The 17,502-nt window shown below is 35.6% G+C and overlaps 1 protein-coding gene across 10 annotated transcripts in view; it reads right to left on the bottom strand.

Moving 5' to 3' along the window:
• Slo (calcium-activated potassium channel slo) overlaps nt 1-17,502 on the bottom strand; it is a 102,345-nt gene that overhangs the window by 42,621 nt on the left and 42,222 nt on the right. For 7 of the 10 annotated variants that reach the window (XM_071795296.1, XM_071795301.1, XM_071795302.1 and 4 more), the window contains exon 6: nt 10,520-10,611. In XM_071795296.1, the coding sequence (XP_071651397.1) occupies nt 10,520-10,611 (92 nt within the window). Of the gene's footprint in view, nt 1-773; nt 866-10,519; nt 10,612-17,502 lie in introns of all 10 variants that reach the window. The other 3 variants (XM_071795295.1, XM_071795298.1, XM_071795305.1) reach the window with 1 other exon arrangement.

The following is a 17,502-nucleotide window of genomic DNA, read 5'->3' as shown; positions in this document are numbered from 1 at the left end:
ACATCTTGTTAAAGTTCACTTAAGATCTGCGCGATTTATTTGCGAAACGAGAAACGTAGAACATTTGATGCAAAAATTGCAATTAATTTTTGACGAAATAAATATCTCGAGATTTTTCAACAAAAGAACTTGCTAATTTTCTCGTGAATTTTCGTTTGTTCCACGTTCTATATTTTATGCGTTATTTTATGCGTAATCAAACCGTAACGAGCCGTATTTGTCCCAAATGCGAACGGTGTGAACAAACAAGCTAACACCAGTTGCTGAGTGTGGTGAGTATAGGTCTGTGATGGCAGACGGGCTGGCTGGTCTATTGAGGGAAAGAGGTTTTATAGGAGCAGGCTGGAGTTGAGGAATGTTTTTGGGGTGACGGCTGCACTAAGGCCGACTGACAACTAGTGCAATGAGCTGGTACGGAACTGCGGTTTTGCGATGCTAACACTGACCTCTAAATATATATAGATTTATAAGAGAGGGATTTATCGGAATCGGGATTTTTGTGACGAGGATCGACGTTTATACGTGCTTCTATCAGGAGATTGCATTCACGGGAGCGGGACCACGGAAGGAATCAGGAGAGAAACCGGAATGTCGTTGTGTGCGCCCGTGTACGTGTGTCGAGAAGTAGTGTAACAGAGGTGTAACAGATAGATGCTGTGAGATATGATGGAAATTACATAGCCTTTCGTGTATAGGAGGACATCGTGGGCATGGTGGCAGTCGGGACTGGGGACTCAAATTGGGAAAGCTAATTGGTTGGTTGTGTCTCTCACCTGCGACCTCGCTCGTTCTTCAAAGTGCCGCCGTACTTGTTTCGCGTCCCGATCAGGTCAATTATCTCAGGGATACAACTGGCGAATATGGCCTACACCACGTAATAGAACAGAACATAACACTCGCATCAATACACTTGTGTGATAGGGCTGGCAATAGTTTGCTTTTGCTTTTTGTTTTGCTCTTTTTACATGTATTTCGTTCGGTTGGTCGGTCGGTAGGTCGGTCGGTCGATTTTAAATTTTCCGACGTCGTATCGCGATGTCGGAGTGACTAGTAATCGTTATACGCTGGTTGCACAGTACGTCTTTTCCATTAATCGATGGGAAGGCGAGGGAACGAGGATATTTGCATTTATGAACGAAATCAGATTTTAGCTCGATTAGCGCGGCTGCTGATAGAGACACGATTATCAGTGCTGTACCGCTAAGTCTTCGATAATTAGTGATGTGTTGGAAACAAAAACACGTTCTCCAGATAAAAGGGCGGGGCACAGATAGACTACCTATACTTATAAGTCCTACACACCTATACACCTAAGCCTAACGATACTACACGTGCCGACACGTCTGCCTAATCCACTGATAGATCTGTTCATGTCCACGTTCTTTCATAATGTAATTTCGTGCGCTCAATGTATTATAATCGCACTATCCTTCTTGAGGATTTTTGTATCTGACTTTTTCCGTTTCTTAAATGTACTTATTGTACAATAAAAACACATATGTACATTCATTAGTATATTTTCTTGAAAGAAATCAAGGGTTACTTATTGCGATTATTAATCAAACAGATATCATTTATAACAATTTAGTTGAAAAATTAATCCCGGTATGACAATTTTGTAAAAAGCAAATTTTTGGATATTCATCTGAAATATAAATAAATAGATATTAACATAAAATTAATAAATAACGAAAAATCTATGAGCATTTAGCAAATCTGGTTTTTTCCAAATAAATCCTTTAAATATAAAAATTAAGAAATTGTCAAAATAAATATTATAAAAATTTTTACTTTACAATGTTTAATTATAGAGAATAATATTGAAAGCTTTATATTTGTACGATTATATAAAATCTATATATTTTAATAATATCAAACAAAAAAGTGTGACTGGTATTCAAAATCAAAATCGCTTTGATTATGAATTATTTTAATTATTTAGACACGTCTTGTGTCAACCTAAATAAATCAATTGTATAATTATATTCAGTCATAAATAATTAAATTAAAACCACCGCTGCAAATGTGTATCTTCCGACTATCTTCCGAGTACCTCCTTCGCAACGGAATAAAGTGCCGAACTCTTATTAAAAATTTAGTTAGCGAGCGGTGTTAGCGTCTGGTTAATGTTAATCACTCATTCACACTAACTCACGATACAATCGACACAAGACATAATAAACGCAAGATTATTACATGTATATATATATTTTCAAAATCTCGAATAAAATATATGTACATCGTTTAATCACGTTTAATCACGATTAATGATGGATCAATGAAGCTATGCTACAGCACACAAATCAATGTCGATCTCTTTCTTCCTCCTCTCAAAATGAACATATGCGACACTCGCTGTTCGCGTAAATATATCGGATATGTAAAGCTGTCCCTTTTGAGCGTACCCTGGAATACTGAAAATCTATAGAGTGACGTCTATCATCGATAGACTATCCAAAATTAAACATAACATGTCACGCTATATATGCGCCAAATCTTTTTTCATTTTATTACCTTCTAAACTCGCATTACTGTCAAATGGTAACAGTAATGGCAATACTGTTGTTAGAAGTAAAAGCCAATCGACAATCTGCCGAACGATGGAAATCTAATCGCGAGAAGCGGTGCGTCTGCGGCAACGAAATCTGTGAGCGCGTAATTGCGTTACAATCATCATTGCGAATTTACAAACTAGAAACGGCTAAGCGGTTCTTGCCGAGAAGATGCGATCTCGCGGCGGTGTTCCTCGAGGCAGTGTCAACCTATATGTGTGTATATGTGTATATTGTGCTACTCTCATCTCGCAATTTGTGGCGACACACGTAGCCACGTAGCGCGTTAGAAGGCTAATTTGCGACTGAGGCTGACCGAGAAATGATAGGCGGGTGCATATCCCTTTCGTCGATCGCCGCGCATCAACGTACATCGTAATGCGTGTATAACACGCAGAACGTTCATGATCGCGCGTACGTATCTCCACCCCTCTCCCCCCCCCCCCGGCTGTCTCGGTATGCGCCTGCACATGTCGCGAATATGTTACCCGCGTGTCACATGGAATGATGTGAGGTATGCCCGATGTTACCCCAAGCTAGACTACCTGTATGTCTGCAACAGTAGGATCGTGAGTCGGCGCTTCACGGCGAACGACGGAGAAGACGAGACCGTATAGATCCGATCAATTTTTTATTCGCGTCTCTCGGTCAAAAGGTCATAGACGCGCCATTCCACTGCACGTCGGCTCGATATTTTTACCTGTGCCGGCGACATAATAAAATCCGTTAACTCGGACAAGGTGGCATAATTGAGTCCACACGTACGTACGCTATCGTATCACTCATATATCGTATCGCTCTTGTAAGTGAGTCGAACCGAATTGAAAGATACTGAATTTACGAAGTTAGTTACATTACAGGAACAGGAATTGGTACTTGGAACACATTTTCAAATTCTTTCATATTTTCTATTATTGTTAACATATTAACGTTATAGAGCGATATAATCAAATGTTGTGATAAAAATTGTTCGGATTTCGTAGGATTATCTATTTTAATTCGATTTTTGAGAAGATACATGATCAAATATTTCAATTAATTTTAAGTAGTATTTTATCAGATTATAAGTGTACAAATCATCTTCGCCGGGTTACGTCGCTCTGCGCCGCAAGTGAATACAGCGTCGTATGTCGCAGTTTATAGACGTGCACAATTTCTACTGACAGAACCCCTAAAAAGAGCGGCCGTATGTGCCTACGTCTGCACCTGCTACTGCGCTATTTTAAAGGCCAAAAACCGTGTATATATTCGTGTATGTCAAGCCAAGAGGGAATCTCGCGACTGAACCGGAGACGACCGCTCTCCTCGCTCGCGCATCGAACGAGAGAGGGTTGTTCTCCCTCTCTAAAGGCCATTCCGTACTGAGGGGGCGGTCGATCGCCTTTCGACAATCTACAGACTAGTATCAGAACGCTATCGCATGCCACCAAGAAACTCAATGTGGAAGAGAAAGTGGAATAGATAGATGTATTAGATATGTATATATAGATGGGTAAATAGATAGACAGATAGGCAGAGAGAAGAAGAACGAGAGAGAAAGTAACAGAAGGAGAAAGAAGAGAAAAGAGAGGCCACGATTTGCTGGCACTCCCTTCTGGAAAAAGAATTTAGCCGTGATTGAATTTCCTTCGCTCACATAGAAAAAGTAATATTGCTTCGTCTTGACGTAATGTCGCGCTGACGATTCGTTTTGAAGATATCAAATATAATCTTAAGGGTATGTCGAGGAACATATCAGCATCCTCCGCAACTCGCTGCTTCACGGCTGCTTCTATATTTTAATCATTCGGCATTTGTGATAAATTGTTGGGAGATCTGTGACATATATTCAATGATACGTGACGCTGCATAAAAACCGTTCGTTATATCCCTTGAGGGATGACTCGCCCTAGATAGCGTAAACGAATGTTTTGCTCGTTTATCAAGCAAATGCTATTCTGTGCAACTAACAGAAGAGCATGTTTTGTTGAAAGACGTCAATATAAATTTTACTGGATAAAAATCAAAAGGCAGCAGTATATATAATCGCGTCGCTACGCGAATTAAAATAAAATATCTTGAGATATTCACTGCGTAAATTTTTATAAATGGAAAAACAACTATTTAAACGAAAGGTTGTCTTTTGTTCCGCGATTTAACTACTAATACAACGCATACAGAACATTAAACAAAGGATATGGGTTTCGATTACCTCTTAATGATGCACGTACGTACAATATACTAATACTAATTGCTTGACAGACAAGAACCTACATTAACATGTAACTCGAGCATCTTACGATCGGCTAGTTCTCATATATCGATAAAATCAACATCACCCACGCGTGCAGGAAACGATGACGTTATATTTGACGTTCAGCATCGATATTGCTCGCATAATGCAGTATACGTGTAATGGGGAAATAAATAAAATGGCGCGACCGTGTTGACGTGCGTTCGCTAGCTAATCTCTACACGGTAACTAGATTACCGAAGTACATTATACATTATACGCGATGTAAGTCAACTCTCCATACTTAGGCAACCACTCCAACCTACCTCTAATCTCGTTGTGACGGAAAGCAAACCCGATGCGAAAAATATGTACATATCGTTAAGCGCCACAGTGGGGAAGTAAAAGATACATAATGTCAGTCAAAACAAAGATAACTACTTTAGTAAATGTATACCCACGAGAATCTCATATCTGTTCCTGATACCCAGGACGTATTTGACGAATTAACAAAAATGATATTTAAGAAGAACTACTTTTCGTGACCGTGCGATAAGGCAATATATATTACAATGTATATAGATATGTGTATATAAATAGAGAAAGAGAGAAGGAAAGAGAGATGCAACAATTAATATATTTGTCTCATCTACTAACGTGTGTGGTGTATGTATAATAATAAAAACTCGTGTGTTTCTTTTTTCACAAAAAAGTCCAAGCATATACCAGTACGTGTTACCAAAATATCTGCTAACTGGTAAAAAATGGATAAGAAAAGCGGTGAGAATAGGGCGTGTTAAAGAAACAGTGAGACAAGAGGTGATTAAAAAGAGGAGAAGATTGTGGCACGAGAAATCCGGAATTTTTCTCTAACAGTCACGGATCCACGATAATAATGTGGGCCGAGAGGATTGGGGAGAGGAGAAGGGACATATTTACTAATTGGAGAGTAAGTTCGTCGCAGATAGCGAGAGTGGTCCCGTTTGCTTGAATGTATATTATACAAACCCGGGCAAACAATACAAAATTTCTTTTAGTTTCTCGAGAAAAAATCAAGCCACGCGCGTAACGTTCGACCTTACCTCTCTTTCTTCACGCGAGAAAAACAATATTACAATCGGAGAACTGGGTCGTGCGCACCAACGATAGCGCAATCATTAAGATATACGGATTTCGTTACGCCATACCATGTTTATCCAGCTTCTCTCATCCGTCTTTTCTTGTTGCGCCGAACTTTACCGCTGATACGACGATAAAACAGGCGAAAACACGCGGAGAACGCGTTGACCGTTCGTGATAGAGATTTGTCTTGCGATTCGTCCAGCCCCCGTCCTCTCTCCTAATTAAAGTGCCTCTCTAATTGCGAGTCGCAGCGATGCTATGATTACAGTGATGCCGAAAGCACGGGGAAAATCATGATGAACGCCGGCGCCGGCATGACGAGACCACCCGCTATCCAAGGGCGATTTCGCTACATCTCGTATCTATATATGACTACTGTGAGGGGGCGACAACACGAGGGCTAAATTTCAAAGGGATTGTTTCATGGCTGGCTTCCACGTAGGTGGATTTCTGGGGTACCTGCGTCCACGCTCGCGGCTGTACTGGCCACCGTACTTGCTGCGATTCGCGGCGAGCTCCGTGATCTCTGGGATCCAGCTGGCGAACACCGCCTACACACCCACAATCATCCGTTGCCGTCAGAACAGACCCCTAACCTGAATCTTTTTGTATTTGTATTTTTTTTTGTTTTCTTTCTTTCTCTGTTTGCTCGTGTTCCAGTTTCGCTAAGTCCTGATCGTTTATTGTCAAGCGGTAGAGTGTAATAAATCGCAAGAGTAAAAATGATAGATACGATCAACCGATTGAAATACGTTTAGAATCATAGTACGATGCTCTTTTAAAGTTGACATATATTTTGCGTGATTGAATTGAATTGTGTAGACTATTTTAATAGCGATAGTACAAATAGTTACACAAAATCAATTAATTATTCTTTGACTCTATTTTAGCGTAAAAGTAAAAGTAAAAGTGTATCTAAAAGAAATGTATTAAATACTTTTTTTCACGTTAATCACTGAATTCGTTTTTAAAAAAAATATACAATTATATTTTTATGCATACAACATTTTTATGCATACAATATTTTATACTAAAATTCTTCAGTTTGTAAAATGTTAAGATAACAGTATATTCTAGTCGAATTGCAAATTCTAAAAATAGGAAATTATAACGCGAAGCAGTTCAAACTTTGGAAACAAAAAATATAGAAACTTTTGAAAAGGTAGATCTTCACTCTGTTTTCAGTTGTCTCTAAATAATCCAAAACGCTTTCCAGCAATTGTCAACTGACAAAATGCGTTCTGGACTTTTTGAAACAAACCCTTATTTGTAGTTAACTTCTATATCGCTGCACTATATTAAAAAAACATACGAGATTTTTTACTGTATACAACAATATACAATAATCACTTCTTCAATCGAATTTTTAATGGATGAGATTGATATTCGATTTTACCGAACACAAAATACGGAATATATTTCAAAATCTTTCACCTATTATGATAATACGTCGAAAATATGATGAACAACGATACGGAGCATATATATAACAATAAAATAAATTTATTCTAATTTACATATCCTCCCGTTTTCCGATATGCATTACAACTTGCTCAAATTTCCTTAGTCTTCAACTGTTGCTGCATTCAAAGCTGCTCATTCAAGCGAATAGGATAAAAATTCGAATTATTTATAAACTAACTGAGCCTAAATTACTTATGCGAAAAATTGATAAATAGCATCGAATATAATCGTGCCAATGTGCTAACACGCCCATGAGACTTCGTTAGATCATATTAACTGATGAAACTACATGTTAGCACGACGTAAATTGTGCGCATTATTAGATTAGCGATGCGCAGCCATCGTAGAGAATTCAAGTATCTCGTAGCGCGAAGAATAACAATTCGTTTCTGTAATCTTACGAATTGATGCGAGTCAAGTCAATCGTTCCATGAAACACAGTGCCGTTAGTTCCCCGTTTTAGAAACATGCATCATGATTCTTGAATTAGCCACTCATCAAGTGGTTAAGTAATGTTAATTAACTTCGGTCATTCCGCGTATCTCCTATTACGAGGAGCAGAAAAACAAATGCCGTCATCTTGTGCAAAGTGTAAAAATAAATTTAACAGCATGCAAACACTATTGTAGCATATGATGCCGGCAATTTCGACCAATCAGCACCATTTCGAACACGGTGTCACCTATACTTTTGAAATGGGTGCCAAAGAACACTGCTTTGGAAACTAAAAAAACTCTACTAATTTTCCTCTAATTTCCTTGTTCTTTAGGAGAATCGGGAAGATAAATAAAAATTGGGATTTCTAAAGTGTATTTCGCGATTGGTTACGTTTTGTAATAATATAATCAAGTGTATATATGTATCTTTCGTGTAAAACAGATAATCAAATCATGCAAGACAATTTACGCATAATTAAAACCAATAAAATTATATCTTCAATATTTTTTGAACAATATTACCAAATATTACCGAATCTGTTGCGATCATTTTACATGATTTGATTTCAAGAATTATGTATTCAGTAATAACTCGAATATTAGATGTATCAAGAGTTGCACTGATATTTCGTCCTAATGAATGTGGTGCAATATAATAAGTAACATTGTATTCCTGTATATGTTTATATAAAGGTAGCAGACTAAAGTGGCAAATCATGTAATTTGTTAAAAAAGTGTGCTTTTGATAAACAATAGTTAATGTAACGGCGAAGAAACTTGATGGAGTTAGAAAAAAAATTTAGAAAGTGCTACTATTCAGTTAAAATAATCAGATATGAAAAAATATGAGATTTTTCAAATTATTTGTTTGACATTGATTATTTTAAAGACGTTCACAAATTTTATCACTCTTGAGATTAAATTCCACAAACACGATACGGAATCCATCAAGTCATTTTCGCTCGCATTATTTTGTGAGCCATATGATATAATATCATCTTGTATATTATATGTACCTATATTAATATTATAAAAAACACGGATGCTTGTTGCTTCGTGCCATAGAAATAGAACGATAATCGATATATAATGAAAAACACCACTTCTTTGATAGTACAAAGTACATGCATACGACAAACTTACTAAGCATAGCTGCTTCTCTCGTCATTTTGGGCTTACACGCAGTCTTCACTCTCATAGTCATTTTTTCTTTTTTTTTTAATTGACTTGGCATCACACGGTGAAAGGTCATTGCACTCGTTAGAACGTCAAATCATCATTAATAAAAATTAATTATTTAAATAATTTTAACGTCTAAAGATTCGTCAATTTGTTTCAAAAACTAGTATAAAAAATAATTAGTAACTTGAATGGAAAATAAAATGTGTACAATTATATCCTACTACTATACCTCTTGTATAAACATGTATATTATTTAAATTTAAAACTATCGAAAATTAAAATGCTGTGTGATACAGAGCAAAAATTAGATCATTGAAATATTCCTTAATAAATATACTCTATGCGAATTGAATTTCAAAAATATATAAAACAGGAGAATGTGACTCAAGGTAATGACGGTACTTTTGTTAGTGCTTATGCGCATACCAATTTAAGTCACAGCTGTGCTTTATCGGCTTTAATTCGAGGAGCTACTTGGACTGATACCAAAAAATGAAATCTACTTTTGGTCGTCGCAGATGGCTCAACATTTACCTGGTCACGGGTGACCTCCATTCAATGTTACGGTAATAATAAAATCGATTTACACTCTTACGACGATCACGTAGCTAGTACTTACTTCGAATATCTAAACTGATTCTGCAACAGCTTTGACATATTTCTTCGATATAGCATCAATAATTCCAAGATATTTAATTCAATTAGTATAAATATTTCATACAATTTTAAATTAGAAAATATATAGTATTCTCAAGAATGTAGAAAAAATAACTGCACAGTTTATCGTATTTACATAAATATTAAGCTTCTGATTTTTTAATATCAACAGTTTTAAAATCACGCCACTCAAATATACGTTATCACCATCCGTTATTTTTTACTCTGTAAAAAATGATAAAAAATAAATTAAAAATGCACATTTATAAATCGCAAATCATACATTTTAATTACGCTTTTCACAACGCAAAAATATACCCCGCTGATTCAGTGCTCGTTATACACGAGCAAATATGCAGTAGCCGCGCGAATATCGAGATTTTTTATTCCAAACGCTTCCACCGCTTATCGGTGAAACACCGCTCGCCCATGTCGATCGTGAAATTCTTTCCTCCTCGTTTTATTCGACCTTTCACCGTGGACGGAGAGCCGTTTGATTCATTGGGAAACGAAAGGGAACGCCAATGACGCTTATACGCGCGCGGTCGTCAACTCTATACTTCCAACTGCTGTAAATTTTCATGCATTCATCATGGGATCCTGAGTTCTTGACGTTCTGCATTAATGTAGAACGATGACGGAACGATGATGAACGTTATCACGATGGCAAACGTGTATGCGAGTGCATCGCGTGCAAATTGCGCATCGTGTGTGTGTGTGTGTGTGTGTGAGTGTGGGTCTGCGTGGGTGATTTATGTATTTTGCGCGTGTACGTTCGTTAATTCTTACGAGTATAAGTATAAGTATATACATAGACATACTGGAAAAGGAAAAATAAAATTAATAGAACAAGAGACAGAGGGTTTTGTAGAACGTAAATTTGATAGTAATACCTCTTTCCATGCTCCCGCTTGAACTCGCCGCTGTACTTGGACCTACTGCCTACGAGCTCTATTATCTCGGGTATGCTACTAGCAAAAATTGCCTGCAAATAGAAATCATAACTGGAAAACACTATGCGACTACGGATCGTTGAGAAAACAAACTGGGTCAACTGATGTACGGTTGCGTCTAGCAGCAGTGCTTTCGCGCCGTATTATGGCGTAAGTTAAGTGCGTGTTTCGCGTCGGGATGATGGAAAAAAAAAGCGGAAACAGAGTAGAAATGCGACTGACGAGGCAACAATTTATGTTCTTACGTTTCGTGTTCGAAAAATGTGCTTGAAAAACGTGTGCTTAAAAAATTGACGAAAATTGCGATGCTTTTAAGTATATCAATATCATGGAACGTGTCGATGCATGAATAATAAAGCGTACAATGTGAAAAGTACCTCGTTGGTAATTATGTTAGCAAAATTTCTCACTCAAGTTTCAGTTTCTATCAGAAATAAATTAATTCTGCTTTTTTTTTCTTTTCTTTTCTTACAATACCGTATCCGCGAAATATTAAATAAAAATGTTAGAACATATCTTTTTATACGTAAGCAATTGCGCATAAAATATATATTCTGCAAAACCGTTAATTCTACACAAAAGCATCAATTTAAATTATAATTCAGATAATAATTATGATGTACAATGGAACACAGATTCGTATAAAAATCATTTGTAATTTTTAATATGATTTGGTATTATATTCTGATGTTAATGATTTAAGTTTAATCCAGTTATTATAAACAAGTAACACGTATTAAATCAATATCGATAGATAATTATTTTATGCTGCTATTCAACGCATAAAAATAGCATAAAATAGATCAAAATCGATTTTAAAAATCCAATAATTTTAGTGAAATATTTTCTATCACAATTCTATTTTGTGCCAAAAAAGAGATTTTATTACAATTATATCATGTATCGGTATACTTACATCACGAAGATTTTGTTGCAACCGCGTATAGAATTATCCATTGTGTATGTTTCAGTTCTTATTTGTAGATATATGTGCGTGTCTACAGTATAGTATAGTAATATTTAAGCGTGTGAACAGTATGAGTAAAAACAGTATAGTAAGAAAAAGATAATAAAGACAGAAAACAGCAGAAGTCTATTCGTAAACATTAAGATCAGTATTTTTATTTGTAATAAATAAATAAATTTTCTAATTTTTACATTCAATAAGTTAATAACAAAATTGTGTGACTAGTACTCTGTGTTATTTGATTTATTGTTAGATTATCTGATAAGGTAATGATATTTAATACCAATCTTGTAATTCAGCTGTTTACGGATAGAATAAAAATTGTATAAGATAGTAATATAACTTATAACAATTAAAAATTAAAAAGCAGAAGTGTGTGAAAGATGCAAACAGTTTTAATGAACGGAAGCAGAAAGGAAATTTAACAAATCGATCTTGCTTCGTGCGCGTGTAAAATGAAGGAAGCGCTATTATGTAAATCATCTATAATGCCGGGTGCTATGAGAAAGATATGATCCATCATAAAACGATCAATAAAGTCGTGCCGTGTCGTGTCACGCCACGTAATTTGCCATTTAATATAGGCGTTGGAAGAGATCCGCGATTGTTTGCGTCGCGAGCTTTATAGATACCAGGCAACTAAAGACACTGCGATCAACGAAATCATCGTAAGAGACAGAACAGCGAGAGAGAAGTGTGTCGACACTTTGCGCTCGACATGATGTACGCTCTCAAGAAACAGCCAGGGATAAATATCCTGTAAAGTAGCATGGCGAAGCAGCGAATTGTACGACCGACGATCACTTCGCCGTACGTCAAGTATACGCGGCGAAGTGACGAGAAGTCGCGTACCCGGAGCTCAGAACTTCAGTGATAGGTACTTAGCGAAAATATCACATATTCTGAAATTTAGCAAACAGTATATTAACGCACAATCCCACGAATTGTAATAAATAATGTCCGCGAATAGTTGTAGATCAGTATTTCAATAATAGATTATTCTGAAAGAGAAAGACAGAGATTATTGTACTTGAAAATAAAAATTTAACTCTCACTTGCACGAGCCTTGCAAATAAGAATTTATTTGCAAAAGGGTTTGTAACCGAACGGCTGTTATAAACGGATATTTGTAATAACACTATAACGCAAACCGTGTGAATAAATTAATTTGATGACCCAGCATTTATGAGCAAAATTCTGTATGGATGCATTTGAATGCGTCGCTCATTTGATACATCATTCTAGTATAAAATTATGTTGGATTGACCGTAAATTAGAATATGCATGTATACCATTTGCGATAATTCTCTATCATATGAAAACCACATTTATAAATTTTAAAACAAGGATACTCAATACGATTATATAGTTCAAATAACCGTATCACATAATTGTTCTCATCAAAAGGTGCTTTTTATGCTGATAAATGGATCAGCAATACACAATATGAATATATTAGCAATACACAATACATAAAAAATATTATTTGAATATATATATAAAAACTTTAAGTTATTTTAAGGCTAACATTAAACGTGTGTATATGTATGACTATAAAATCTAGTTCTTTTCCTTTGTAATCCTAAAAAGTATAGTCTTTTCTTTTCATCCCTTTATGCAATCGGAGACAATGCGCAACTTCATTTCTGTGTTACTTTTAGGTACTCGCGACCGGGCCCGAACTCGCAATGAACCGGGAGTCTATCGATCTTTTAAGCTTGCCTGAGTTGGTTTAATTTACGACCGCGCGTTGTCTAATTTCGGATTTATTACCGCTCGTGTCTCTCGGAATATTATACCGAGTTCGGTTAAAAGAGTTCCTCGCCCGTCGCGGGACACAGAGACAAGGTATCACACTTTCAAATGAGTGCCAAAGCGTTTTGAAAGCGTTCCAAAAGAACCTTCCCCTTTAAATGTGTTACAAGGACATGATTTTTCACTCCCAGCTGACTAATCAACAGACCAACGATTCGGTTACAAACCTCTCGGTGCAATACACGAAAATATAATGGACAGGACATACCACATATTCTCCAACACACTCGATATATTTCAAATAATAGATAATAAATGTACAAAATATTAATTTTTATATCCAGATATAAAATGCGTAGTAAACAGAAACTTATATAAATGTAATATAGATTAATGATTTATTGAGGAATTTAATGAAATAAATTGGAATAAAAAATGTAAGTAAATTCGATTGTATCTGAAATAATAATGACGCATAACTTCATTCAAAGTTACATAATTAATAAATACAAGCTACAATATTTAAGTGTTTTATAAAATTACTTTGTAAATTAATAATAAAGTATAATCTTTAATTTAATTTATTTTAAATTTTTATAAATAAAATGTATAAGTTTGTCGGATTGAGAATTAAGCCTTACATTAATTATTTATTCGTATAAATAATTTAAGATATTTGATGGGAAAAGGACATAAATTTTGTTCCGTTTGTATTCTGTAAAGACGATTCAACTCAATTTTTTCATTATCACTAATATGCCAATTCGAGGGAAAGTTTTGAAGTAAATCGTGCGGATACTCCATCTCGAGAAGTTCCATCTCTGTTCTCTAACAAAGTTTACAACGCGCCATTTAAAATCGATAGAAAGACAAAGTGGCATCTCCTGTCCTATAATACAATAAAACTATATTACTTGTGTGTGCAGCTATCGCTCTTTATCGATTGTGGGAGCGAAAACGAAGTGAACGTTCCAGTAATATCGAAACGGATAAACATTGCTTTGATTAAGTCTCGCGTTCACCCTTGATATCTCATCGTAATTGGAATTTACTACTGAGAGTACCATACGGCCGACAATTCCAAAAAAATAAAATAAAGTTCAAGCGGTCAGAATAATATCTTCCGTCGTAATATGAGCAGCGTATCAGCGTCGCAGAAAATACACATACAGACAGAATGTGGACAGTTAAAGATCAAGCGCGTACAGACACCAATACTTTGTCGAAGCCACTGGGCCTCGTGCTCTTCGAGAGAGATACGATAAGGTTGATATAAAAAGATTTATATAATAGTAATGAGTACCTCGAATCTTTGACCGTGGAGCAAGAACAAGTTAATCGTGTTTCTTGTGTTACTTCTGTGAATTTTTTTTTGTTATCTTAAACTTTTCATTCTTTTCAAATCAGATACTCATCTAACCAAACATTGTCATAAAAAATGAATTAATCTCAAAATTTTTACTCTATTCCTTTTTTAATGAGTAAAAGTAACTTTTTTAAGTCTCAATTATAAAATAATTAGTATAATTACGAAACTGGGTTTATTCAATTTTTACATTACACACAAACATAAAAAATTATTAAGCATTAAAATATTTATGTGGCTTTTCAGTAACTTTTCTCTTGTAATAAGAGCTCTTGTAAATTGTTCGTGAGTTTTATCCGTGCACTTCAATAGTATAAAACGGGATTTCCGATAGAATTCCATAGTTTCAAGTTTCGAGGCTTCTCATGTAATAAAAGTACTTTCAATACTCGCTAACATTGTGAAAAAATAAGTTCGTAGCATTATACCGCAGCATTCGCATGACAAGCCGAATCGATCGTACCCGAGTAATCGATTCGCCGCATTATTAGCTACAAATGACTTTTAGATCGAAGAGAAAAGATATAGACAGTGGCTGTAGCAAAACTCGTAGAACCAATTTAAGCCGTAAGGTAGAGAGAAAGATAGATAGAGATAGAGAGAAAGAAGAAAAGAAAGAGAGAGAAAGAGAGAGAGAGAGAGAGAGAGAGAGAGAGAGAGAGAGAGAATAAGTAGTATATGCTTTCAATAACTACGATGTGTCGTACAAATACGCATGGCCGCAATTATTTCTTTCATCATCTCACGTAACACCGGAATCGGGAGGCTCGAGCGTTCGCAAATATAGCAAATTAACCTGATGCGAAACACGATTCGATGTAAGCGAAATGTTTTGACTAAATGCTAAATGCCTCAGCTGCGTTTTTGGAAATTGTGTCTATTTATTAATCGTTTATCTTGATTAAAATATTGTTAAACGTGGTAACAAAAATTGAAATTTTTGCGTCAAAAACTCGAATAATATATTGGAAGAAATTATTGCTCTAATCTAAAGGAATGAATAATCTATCTTATATCGGCTATTAAGTCTTTTGTAGTCGTCAAGTCGTTAAAATAGATCGTGTTCATAAAATCGCTCGATTATAACGTGTAGATAGAAATGTTTTAAATAATTCTACATATACAAAATTTTATCATTTGAAAACGCTCTCTATGCATTCTGATAATCTATTATTATTATTACTATTTTATTAGAAGCCTTATCTTTTAATTATAAAATATAAATGTGTAAAAATCTCACACACTTGCTAACGAAATCCATCGTGATTTTCATATATTGAGGTTCCGCTCTTAATAATTCTATGCTCATTAATAATACAGAGTGCTTCGAAAAGTTTTTCCTCAAGAAAATTTAAATCAGATTACAGAAGCACAAATGGATATATATTTAATGTTGGAGATAAAAGATTTTTCTATGGTGCTTTAAACCCTGATTGTGTGCAAGTTGCCAGAAAAAAAGGTATTGACCGTTAAATGTAATCTTTTTGTTTTGATAGAAATAATGTATCCTAACACATTTTGGAAGTTCCAATAAAAATGTGATATAATGGATATTGAGGCATAAGGCTGAGGTACCCGATATCTTTGTCTTCTCGTCTCTACTGTCATAGCTAACATTTCAAATCAAACTTGTCCAAGTTATCACAAACTTCATATAATAATAGGAATTTTTTCTGCGTTTTCAATGTACATACATATATAAGTTACAGGAAATAGGGAACACGTTTTAAACAAATTTTGAGCGATATTCAAGAAAAGGAGTGAAACTCTTGAGTTAAATTAGTCTCTTTACGTTCGTCGTCATACCGCTATAAAGGCTTAATTCGCAACAGTTGCTTTAACTTTAATTTTTCAATCTCTGATATATTGATGAAGTGTGTCTAATTGAATAACCGCCAATTGCAAACTAAGGAGCAAAATATATTGTATAATTACATATCATATTTTCTTCACTCGAAAACAAATAAAGTAATTAAAATGCAATTACTCATTTAGGACATATCACATTAGCGAATTGTTTTGTAAAAAGTAAAAGGAACTCATTCCACGTGAAACGACTTAAGCCCTTATGCGCGAGCAAATCAATTCTGTATCAGAATTTCATGTATGTCAAACAACCGTACTTTCAGGATATACTCTTTAACTCGATAATCAATTAATATTATCTATTAATATTCTACGGTGAGCTGCGGACAACAAACATTAGCTTGGATTTTCGATGGACGTTTGAACGGCGATGCTCGCGTTTTAGAGGAAAAAAAATGCGATGTGCGTCTTCAAAGAATTTCAAGAACAGGTTGTTATTCCCAACCAAGTCGACCCTGTATGTGCGCAAAGTTCACATGAATCGATAAGCCGCACACAAACATACGCATAATAAGTACGCATGAAAGGCATGCTCGCGGCAATGCGCGCATCGACGTTCAAACGAATCGATCGATTCGGTATAACGAGCGGCACCGTTCTCCACCGTTGATTTCTGCCCCAAAAAGCCATTTTCGCGTGACATCGACGGAAATTTTATTTCAATAGTGCTACAACCACGTTTCCCTTTGTCTCGAGTTGCGAAGCCAGAAAGTTCAAGAAGTTGGGTAAATTCGCGATAAAAGTTCCAAATATGTATGTCTATTCAGAAAACATACTTATCGTTCAAGCTTTATCTCTTTGGATACGCATGAACCAGCAAAGTTACATTAATGTTTACTGGTAAAACAAAGTCTGCATATAGACCGTCGACAAGGAAAATACTTTCAAAATGTTTTCAAGGCATAAAAATTTGGCTAATCTAAAAACGTCACGATTGTATCAACGATCGAAAGCAAAGGAGTTTTCATC

This window comes from Temnothorax longispinosus, chromosome 12 (genome assembly GCF_030848805.1).
Source record: "Temnothorax longispinosus isolate EJ_2023e chromosome 12, Tlon_JGU_v1, whole genome shotgun sequence".
NCBI lineage: Eukaryota > Metazoa > Arthropoda > Insecta > Hymenoptera > Formicidae > Temnothorax > Temnothorax longispinosus.
This window is presented reverse-complemented; position numbering and strand designations above follow the sequence as displayed.